The sequence below is a fragment of the Stylophora pistillata genome, chromosome 1 (assembly GCF_964205215.1).
Source record: "Stylophora pistillata chromosome 1, jaStyPist1.2, whole genome shotgun sequence".
In the NCBI taxonomy this organism is placed as follows: Eukaryota; Metazoa; Cnidaria; class Anthozoa; order Scleractinia; family Pocilloporidae; genus Stylophora; species Stylophora pistillata.
Window position 1 is genome coordinate 57406683 of NC_142519.1, and position 11121 is coordinate 57417803.

The window sequence follows — 11121 nt, forward strand, 5'->3', positions numbered from 1 at the left end:
TTATTATTGCATTATTTGTTATCATTTCCATGACTGCTTTCATAGGTAACGTTTTAATAATTGTTGCGCTAAAAAGGGTATATTCCCTTCATCCACCGTCAAAAATTCTCCTCCGCTGCCTTGCAAGTACTGATATTGGTGCTGGCCTTCTTGCAGGGCCGCTTTTCGTTAGCTTTTTAATGTCTCAAGAGCACACTGGAGCTTGCAAAAGTATCAAAACCATTTCTTATTGTACCGCTGCATTACTCGGGTTAGTATCAATGTTAACAGTGACAGCAATAAGTGCAGACAGACTGCTAGCTCTGTTATTGCGGCTGCGATACCCACAGGAAGTGACTAGTAGACGAGTACGGGTTACAGTGGTCTTCTTCTGGCTTTTAGGTTCTGTCATTGCAACAACGGTTGTTTACAACTCGTTCGTGATCAATGTCAGCATTTTTATAATTGATTTTCTCTGTGTGGCCTTCTCGACGTTTTGTTACGCAAAAATATACTTCAACCTTCGCCAACAGCAAATGCAGATACAAATGCCAGAGCAAGGTCCCCAAGGCAAAGCCTTCAACATTGCGCGATACAAAAGGACAGTGACGATGTTAGTGTGGATACAAATAACAATGATAGCTTGTTATGTACCACATGCAATAGTCCAAGCGGTATATACATACAGAAAATTTGCTACACCATTTTTCGACCTAATCTGGGATGTGACCTTAGCAATGGCTTTCTTTAACTCAGCTGTAAATCCTTTCCTTTACTGTTGGAAAGTCAGTGAAGTAAGACAAGCGGTGAAAGAAACAATCCGAGTGTTGTTTTGCTGAGCTAGCTAAAGAACGTTTTGGTAAACAGTGGAATCGAGGATCTTCGAACAAAAAGGACAAATATTCAATTAATTGAAAATTAAACTTGTTTTACTTTCTCGGTTTCCTCAGATATCCCCTACAATCTGTCTTTTGTACGTATTTTCTTTCTTAATCCCATTTGTTCACATAGCACACCGTGTTAAAGGGGAATTGAGAGGTATTCTATCCAGATGTTTAGTCTACGCTTCAGCACCTCCTTTTCAGTCATTGCATTCAAAAAGGTTTTTTTTCTTTGCTTTAGTTTTGTTTTATCAGTTTGAGCTACCCCAAAATGAACTTTCCCATTAAAGTTAGTGATATATTTTTAATGCTTGCCGCATTGCTTCTTTGCAATTGGTTACGCCACTCATATTAACATATTTAGTATTCTTATCTCTTAGTTTTTAGGGTTTGTTTCTTGTATTTTGTCCATTGCTTTCTCTGTAATTAGGTTTTTTGTTATCTTTTTATTAGCACCAGTTCATTAGTCGTTATCTGTAATTACGTAATCATTAGTACCTCGATCCTATTTAATGCTCTTGCTCTTTCTTTATTTCAAAAGTTGTAAATAACTGAAGATGGTCTCTGACCGAAACGTTTTTTTTAAATTTTTTTATATTTTTACGTCAGAAGTTGTCCATCCTCGCAATTTTTAAACTTTTTATATATGCTAATGCTGGGATGGGGGAGAACCAATATGTTCACCCCAAACGATACCACATTTGTGGTATCGTCTAAGCCATGCCAGAGTGCTCAAACTAGAAAAGCCGAGTGAGCTATGCGCAATGCTAGCGGCAATGACTCATCCCACAGTGCTCAATTTGGAGCACATAGCATCACCACTGCACTGATGAGGCCCAGAAGGCCGAAACAGTACTGTCTGCAGTTGGTTATATATATATATTTATTAAAAACTAGATCATTGGATAATGCAATTCAAGACTTTTAAATGGCTTAGCCATTATGGCATATGAGCCAATATACCATAATCTAATATCTGTACATTGTAACATCCGGTTTCTTCTTACAAGATAAAGTCGAGAAGATCTGTCTAGTATCTTGGGGGCGTTTTTTTTTTTTTAATAAAACAATTACTCCACTCGCGCTTGTTGGATATGAGATGATTATAGCCAACTCGGCGCTACGCGCCTCGTTGGCTATCTATCATCTCATATCCAACGCGCGCTCGTGAAATAATTGTTAAATATATATATATATACGTACACATAAGTTAAAGAATTAAAAGTGGACGCATCGATTCTCTGTGACTCTGAGTTTCGCACCTAAGCGCTCGTCAGACAGAACTTTGAAGTTTGTGACACATTGGTAGAGGCCAGTGCTACGGAGGCCCAATATCCTAACCAGTTGGAAAATTTCAGCGGAAGCTCCATTAGATATTTAACGACCAACATTTTTTAATTAAAAAAGACACTGAGTCTCAAGCCGACGATGATTTTTTTTTCGCTTCAAAAAGCTTTATTTACTTGTTTATTGCATTATCACTATGGCGATGATTTTGCCGGCACAGATGTTTATGAATCTGACAGACCTGGTTGTAAATATGTCAAACTCGGTAATTCTCCTTAGACTAAGAGTTTTATGACTGCCCTTAGTAGGTCTTGAATCCTGCAACTATTGTAGATGTCTTTTTTGTCGGAGTATCCTATAAGTTATTTCATGAATACAGCCATTACATGGCAACCAAATTTTCTAAACAAGTGTGAAATTACGTTGATCTTTTACGTGTGTTTATATCACTAATCAGATACAGATACTTCACTTCCCTTTCAAGTTACTCTGTCACATCTTTTCGTTTATTGATGAGTCGATATTTCTTGTCGGGGCTTAAAAAGAGTGGATCATGTATGCTGTAGTTACTCTTACCGACATATCCGGCGGTCGATACATCGGTGACCGAGTGTTGACCCTGTGTCGACCGAGTGCGGACCAAGTGGGGGCCGAGCGTCGACCGACGCATCGGCCGAATATCGACAGACTCTCATCGATATAACAAACGATATATGTACAGTAAACATGATCCAACAAAATAATCCATGGTTGCTGGTGTTCGACTCGATATCTTAATCGTTCGCTAGCTGTACTCACTCTTGAGATATCTCAAAAGAAATTCCATGCACGCCCATATATTTTTCTCAATATGTTAACCCTTTTATCCAAGGGCAGAGGCACTAAGAGTTTGATTTACTTTTCGCTATATGATTTACTTCTCGCTTGATTTACTTTTCGCCGGCTGGCGAAATTTTGATAAAATACCACACCTGAAAGCGTAACGAAGAAGTCATTAGAAGGCTGCAGAAACCGCTTCCCTGGACGGTTCTTTATGTCTTCGCATAAAAGAATCATGGATTTTGAAGATATGTTCCTTACAAAATTAACTTTCAAGAAAGGCCGTTTCACAGGATACAAAGACATTCACTTCTTTAAGAGGGAAGATCTGTATTTTTTCAGCTCCTTAAAATTCATCATGTAACTGTGTCACTTTCGCAAAAGAGCGCAACAGAAAAACTAGGTTCGAACCAGAGAATACGAACGGTTCGATTTCATTTGTTTTCGACTTAATGCCGATAACAAACACTACAGGAGTTTTTTTTCTTTTACAAATGCTATCAATTCCACAAAATAAACCGTACTCATCTTCATCATGAATCCTTGAATCCTTGATGTCAAGTTGCTGATACTCTACGGTCAGAATAGATAGGTAGCGTGACAGTATAATTTTAAAGGCCCATTTTCAACCGAGATGCCTTGCGCGCCCAGATTATTTTTTTATATATGAAAAATACGCTATTTTCCTCGAAGTTGCGGAATCGCTTTGATATCTTCTTCCATCTTACTAATTAGGGCTTTCAAAGTTCCATCTTGAATTATGTGCGAACAACAAACTATCGTAGTATCCATATCAGTAAATAGTTTTTAATTCTTACATGTATGACGGTGAAAAACGTCATTTGAAAAGTTATGCCGCCGAAGAAACGGTATAGAGGAAGGCCGAGTCTGCCCGGCTCGGCAAGGATTATTCGACTTCGAGAGTCTGTGTATGATTTATGGAGGGCAAGGAAAACAACAACGGGTTTCGGTAACACTACAGACAGTGCTTTTGCAGAAATGTTATTGCATTGTTCCTACGATGGAACTAGAGACTCTAGGGAGATTTTTTCGAGGTGAGAATACTTATTTGACTGATTTTTACTCGAGATCCTGAGATATGTATGTAAGCGATCTCATTTGTACAAGTCATTATTCCATAATTGAAATGCGTAAAGTAAATCAGTTTTGGCCAATATTGGTTATTTGTTTATATTTTATTTAGTGTTGAAGCCGACCAATTTCCTTCAACATCAAGTAAGCTTTGTACAAGTTTTATACACAGACTCGATTTATGATTTTTCAGTCTCAAATATTTTGCTGCAAATTTGTTTACTGTGTTCTTCACCAAATCTTTGTTTTTCTTTTTAATAGTGTTTGTGAATGACTATAAGAGTTCGCCATTTAACAATAGCGCGATTCCAAAACAAAAACAAACGACTGCAAAGGATCTCGGATGAAAATGGGCCTTTAAGTTTGTCATTTTATTATGATGTTTTATTTCCCTCTTTTTATTCTGCACTGATGGTGTTCTTGACGTAGTTCTGTTAACACATTAATCACCTCAGGAGAAAACTTAATCTACTGAAATTGAAAGTCTTTTCTGAGAACTGAGATTGTTCTATACTTCTATGAGAACTTTGACCTTATTAGTTATGTAAACTGAAAGCGTTTCTGTTTGTTTGGATCATTTTACTAATTGAGCCGGGTTTTACAGAATTTCATTTTCCTTTTAATGGGCCAGTTTCCAGACTAGGGTATTCCTGGCCTCCTGTAGCGTTCGAGGAATACGTGACATCCTTGAAATATTTCAGTCCAGAAACGAATTAAGCTTCCTTGACTCAAGTGTGGAAAAGCTTCCTGCTAATTACCAATGCAAACAACACCTGATGAGGAACTTTCCGATTATCTATCGCTGAATTTTATCCGAATACCAAGACGCGTACACTACAAAAGCTTTAAAAAAATGCAATCTGTACCGTTGGTGCAGAGCCAACTCACTTTTTATGTAATTTAAGGTGGCTCTGTACCTACAGTACAGATATTTTTAATCTAAAAATAATCTTCTAGTATTAACTAATAATAAAGGCTAATAGTTTCTAAAGAAACTGTTTGGGGCTGCGTTGGTGGGGGTAACGAAATAATTTGAATATATCAACAAAGTTGAAATGGTAAATTGGCCACCGTTACGGTTATAAAAGCTGACGTTTCGAGCGTTAGCCCTTCGTCGGAGCGAACGAAGGGCTAACGCTCGAAACGTCAGCATTTATAATCGTAACGGTGGCCAATTTACCATTTCAACCTTGTTGATATATTCAAATTATTAACTAATAATAATCCGAATAACAATCTGAATAAAGGTAAAGACTATTATGATGGCTATGATAATGATAATTCTCTTATGACTTTTAGTAAATTATTGCAAGTTCACAGGGAACAGCCGATGCGGAAGTTTCAAGTATTTAAGATATTCTTGTCTAATGATTTTGTCAGAAAGAGCCACAAATTTCGAGGGAAATATCTTCTTGTTTAATTCGCATAATTATGAAGTTGTATATCGCCTTATGAAGTTGTATACCGCCTCCCGGTTAGCTCAATTGGTTAGAGCGCTGGATTGTTGTGCGGGAGGTCGAGGTCGATGGTTCGAGCCCCGGGCGGACCAACACTCAAGGTCTTTAAATAACTGAGGAGAATGCGCTACCTTTCTATAATATCGAGAAATGGATAGACATTCTAGTCTTCTCGGATAAGGACGAATAAACCGTAGGTCCCGTCTCCTCCTGCATCTATCAGTTAGTTAATTTGGTTAGGCAGGGGACGTTAAAGAAAGTTTGTAAACTGCTGATGCAGTCCGGCCAAAGTCACCCTAAAAGTGTTGTGATGCGCATTTGATCATATCCACATGTTAATTTGCGCAATATAAATATTAAATATTAAATTATTTAAATTAAATATCCTATTAGGAGGCTTCATTCGTGGTAGAAGACTTAGACAAAAATTCAACGCGTTTCTTACATAATTCTTTAGACTCTCAACCATATTAAGGCAGCCTAACGCACTTTGAACGTCACCAACATTACATAACTCCTCAAGAGTCTACACCATATTGAGGCAGCGTACCGCATTTAGACGTCACCAGTAAAGAAAGAAAAATAATTCTTTTCAAAAGATACTTACGGGCTGCATATTTGATGAGTGAGGGAATCAATCAATTTGAAAATTTTGCTCCGAAACTCGTGCCAAAAAATTCGATTGTGCATTTTAAATGAAGGCAATTAGCCCGGAGGCAGTCCTCTTTGTAAATATGAGATCTGCGGTTAATATGTCACCTTAGCGTCAAGAGTCTATGCGAACGAAGTGCAGGTACAGGATAAAGGCAGGTGGAAGAGAAAAGATACTTTATCGCGAAAAGGTAAATATATTGATATCCAGGACAAAAATCTCTCCTGAAAATCGGTGATGTAAAAAATATCATTATTAAAATCGATATATTTAATACGGTGAAGATATGAAGGGATTATACGAGACAAATCAAGCATCTACGATTATAGGGACGTTTTAAGAAACGTTAAACATCGTCAAGAACTTAAAGGAAGCAAGGCATTTTCACTCAAGATCATTTTTGTCACCGTCTCAACCATCCTGATATGGAGCTCTTTACTTAAGGATTATCTGGAGCTCGACCACTTGTTAGCGAAAGGTCGACTGAAATTTGCAGCGCTGATATAAAATAGAAGTATATATTATGTGATCTCGAACCCCCTAATTATAATACATACCTAACTTTTTAAAAGGAAAACAAAAGAGCACGGTAAGAATTTGTCTTCAAAAGTTTGCAATGAATATTAGACAATTTGTAAATAAATATATTTGAGGGAATTGGAGATGTGTTGAAATGGTTGCACTTCTAACAACTATCTCGATTTTGGGTTGCAGAAATTTTAAGGATAACACGTTCCCTGAGCATTTGGCTAAGTCGAGCTTAATAGTTATAACAGCGGTGGCTTCCAAACGGAGCGAAGTAGAGAATCCTGAGTTGGTTACATGTACATACGATAACAATTAAGGCGAGACTACAAAACGGAACTGAAGTCAAAGGCGACAAAGAGAAATGCCTGCCAACTCAACATCATATGGAAACCAAACGAGTGGTCATGACATCTTCTGTGCGATTCGCCAATATGGATTGCAACAAAAGACATTCATCATTGCATTAATTGTTATCATTTCCATGACTGCTTTCTTAGGTAACGTTTTAATAATTGTTGCGCTAAAAAGGGTATATTCCCTTCATCCACCGTCAAAAATTCTCTTCCGCTGCCTTGCAAGTACTGATCTTGGTGTTGGCCTTCTCGCAGGGCCGCTTTTCATTAGCTTTTTAATGTCTCAAGAGCACACTGGAACTTGCAAAAGTCTCAAAACCATTTTTTATTGTACCGCTACATTACTCGGGGTATTATCGATGTTAACATTGACAGCAATAAGTGCGGACAGACTTCTAGCTCTGTTATTGAGGCTGCGATACCGACAGGAAGTGACTACGAGACGAGTACGGGTTGCAGTGGTCTTCTTCTGGCTTCTTAGCTCTGTTATTGCAACAACGGTTATTTACAACTCGTTCGTGACCAATATCAGCATTTTTATAACTGATCTTCTCTGTGTGGCCTTCTCGACGTTTTGTTACGTAAAAATATACTTCAACCTTCGCCAACATCAAATGCAGATACACATGCCAGAGCAAGGTCCCCAGGGCAAAGCCTTCAACATTGCGCGATACAAAAAGACAGTGACGATGTTAGTGTGGGTACAAATAACACTGATAGCTTGTTATGTACCACATGCAATAGTCCAAGCTGTATATGCTTTCAGAGAATTAGCTTCGCCATTTTTCGACCTAATCTGGGATGTGACCTTAGCAATGGTTTTCTTTAACTCTGCAGTAAATCCTTTCCTTTACTGTTGGAAAGTCAGTGAAGTAAGACAAGCGGTGAAAGGAACAATCTCAGTGTTATTTTGCTGAGCTAGGTAAAGAACGTTCTGATAGATAGTGGAATCGAGGATCTTCGAACAAAAAGGACAAATATTCAATTAATTGAAAAGTAAACTTGTTTTACCATCTCGATCTCCTTAGATCTCTCCTCTAATGATCTGGTTTTTTTTATGTATTTTCTTTCTTTTATGCATTTGTTCTCATAAAACACTATTTTAAAGGGGAATTGAAAAGTATTCTATAGAGTTATTTTATCTATCTTCTCGGTTGCTTCAATGATGTCGAAAACCAGTCTTAAGCTAATAAAAATTATGCTCACACCAAATGCAAGGATCTGTTTCGATTTCACTTTGGAACATGATATAACACGCTTGAGCGCCTCCATTTCAGTCATTGCACTCAAAAAGGTTTTTTCTTTTCGTTTTTTAGCAACTAGCAATTAGTTTTGTTTTATCAGCTTGAGCCCAGCATAAACTTTCCCACTGAAGTTAGTGGTATTGAAACAATACAGGTCATATCTCTCAGATCAATAACATCCCATGCCTCTCTGAACAAAATTCTCACCTCATTCTTTTTTCTAAGAGCGTTTCAATGTGGAAGGTTCTCATTAAATACAAAGAGTAAAAGCAGGTACATTTGAGCAAATTTCAGATGCCTCTAATAACGTTTCATCTTGCGTTTGCATGATTTGACTTCAGTGTTCATTATTTACCCGAGTCATCAAAACACGTTAGACCAAAAATTATCGGGAGGCTTTGTCAGATTTGAAATTCAATTTTGTAAAGTACAAAGTTCAATTTTTAATGAGTGTGTTTCTCGCCTCTAAGGAAAATATATGAAGATGACGAACAACCCATCGCCGCCGGCAGAACGAAAGCTAAAAGGCAAGCCATGTCGAGTCAGAAAAATACAAAGGCTACCCTTGCATCCATACAAGCCTGTTTCGTGATTGCTCACTCATCAGGAGAATTTATTGATATGAATATTCGCAACCATTCCACAAGAAAAAATCGATTTTGCAGGAAATGGAGTTTGAAAGACATTTCCGAACCCATTGAAACATTTTGTGTACGTAAACGCTAGAAACCTGCCATTATGGATGAAGTAACAGGCTGGTGCAATTTTCACACCACTGGTGGATAACATCAAAATCAGATTAAAACCGTAGAAAGGGGAAAAGGGTAAGAGGATTACGATGATGACCCATTAATATAGCACATTCTCCATATCAATATGCCTTAATTAATGCACTTAACAAAACATAGCAGGAGACTTTGGCCAGATTTCATTGAGGAGTTTACAAGTTTTGAAAAGAAATTTTGCAGGTTCCGTAAGATGTTGGACCTGACCACAACACAGGGAGCTACGGTCCTTACGTGGCATTCATCCCCCTTTTGACACAGTGGTAGAGGCCAGTGCTTCCTAACCAGTTGAAAAAGTTCAGGGGAAGCTCCATTAGGTCTTGAACGATCAACATTTTAAATAAAAAAGACACTGGATCCCAAGCTTACGACGAATTTTTTGGCTTCAAAACGCGTGATTCGCTTGTTTATTGGATTATCACCATGGCTGTACCTCTGGCGAGGATTTTTGCGGGCACAGATGTTTATAAATCTGACAGATCTGGTTGTAAGTATGTTAAACTCGGTAATTTTCCTTACAGTTTGATGATAGCCTTTAAAAAGTAATGTCTTGAATCCTACAACTATTGTAGACATAATTTTTTGTCACCTCCCAAAAGAAGTAAAAAGATGCAGTATCCGCAGCAGTGTAGGCAAATATAGCTTGGGGCTATCGCATGTGGCACATAACAAATGACCAGTGTTATCAGCACTCAAACTACACCCATTTCCGTCTTTTTGTTGCGTGCTATGTTTAAGGTTTCTCCCTGATCAAATTGCCTCTGCACGCGTATCTGTGTTTGATGCTGGCGAAGTCCCAAGTAAATTTTCAGGTAACAGAACGTCGAGGCTATCACGCAGCGGAAAGCGGTTATATAAACGCTTCTCGTTGTAAAGAGTGGGTGATATATGAAAGTCGATGCAATCACAGCGCTAAGAAGCCAGAGCAAACTCAATGTAAACCGCACTCTTCTCGTTGTTACCAATTGCCGGTATCTCAGACCCAGTGAAAGAGAAAAGAGTCTGTCAACACCTATTGCTGTCAGTGTCAAAACCAGCCCTAACGAAAATAATGTAGCTGTAGTGTAAAAAATAGTCTTCAGATAATAACGAGCTTCGGAGTGCTCCTGAGACGTTAAAAAGCTAACAAAGAGAGGCTGTGAAAGAAGACCAGTAGCAAGATCAGCACCTAGAAGCCATCGGAGGAGAGTTTTCGATGGCGGATGAAGAGAATGTACTCTTCGAAGTGCAGCAATTATCAGCATGTTTCCCAATATTGTTGTCATGGACATGAGAATATTTAATGTCAAAATAAAAATCTTTTGCGGCAAGCCATAACTACGAGTCGAGCAAAACAGGTCTTGAACTTTCGCCGTGTGATTCCCATCTGGTGTTGAGTTAGCCATCCACCGTTTTTTTTTTTTTTTAAATCTGATAGTGTTCACTTAACCTTTTCTGTAAAAGTAACTTCTAACGTCAGTGTCACTACTTGAATTTTATTCTTATACCTCACTTTTGGAACCACCGATGACACTTTAAAGCCAGCAGCCACAAAGCAGTCGCAAAATCCGGATTAAAGCTACATCAGGAGGATATGAATAAAATGAGAACTTGCTCTCTGTAATTAAAACAGAATTGCGGATAAAACAAATGTCCTGCTGAATTGTCCCAGATATATCCTTGCAGAACAGATATGCCCTTCTCTGATCATAAAAACCACAAACTGACATCAATTTTACATAAGTCTTCCCATTTATCTCTTCGTGTTTTGAAATAAGTGACGTACCAAATACAATGATTATCTAGCTAAACAAATTTTGAATAATGATTTCTTTGAGTTTCTTTACTAATTTTCTTTTAACTTGTCTGTCTGCATTCTGATTAAATTAAAATTAATTTTGAGTCACTTAATTTTTTTTCGAAAGGTCAACAATAATTTGACAAGGATGAGCAAAACGTCATTTTACAAAGATTTCCAGTCTTGAGGAAAGGCGTAACTACACACGTGTGAAATTACGTTGATTTTTGCTGTGTGTTTATATCACAAACCAGATACAGATACGTC

The 11121-nt window shown here is 37.9% G+C and overlaps 1 protein-coding gene and 1 pseudogene across 2 annotated transcripts; one reads left to right on the top strand and one right to left on the bottom strand.

Annotated features, from left to right (window-relative positions):
• Positions 1 to 3489: 3489 nt before the first annotated feature.
• On the top strand, positions 3490 to 8260 carry LOC111333395 (melanocortin receptor 4-like). Of its 2 annotated transcripts, none has more exons than XM_088725403.1 (2): positions 3490 to 4021; positions 6882 to 8260. In XM_088725403.1, exon 2 carries the CDS (start codon positions 7057 to 7059, stop codon positions 7963 to 7965), a length of 909 nt encoding a protein of 302 aa, XP_088581529.1. In that variant the 5' UTR covers positions 3490 to 4021; positions 6882 to 7056; the 3' UTR covers positions 7966 to 8260. The 2 variants fall into 2 exon arrangements, with proteins under 2 accessions (XP_088581529.1, XP_022794682.2); XM_022938947.2 differs by lacking the exon at positions 3490 to 4021 and adding an exon at positions 5292 to 6357.
• A 1352-nt stretch (positions 8261 to 9612) lies between these two features.
• Positions 9613 to 11121, bottom strand: LOC148743278 (alpha-2Da adrenergic receptor-like; annotated as a pseudogene).

Bases quoted from the DNA above. Each gene is read 5' to 3' on its own strand.
- LOC111333395 (XM_088725403.1), top strand. From the start codon at position 7,057: ATGCCTGCCAACTCAACATCATATGGAAACCAAACGAGTGGTCATGAC.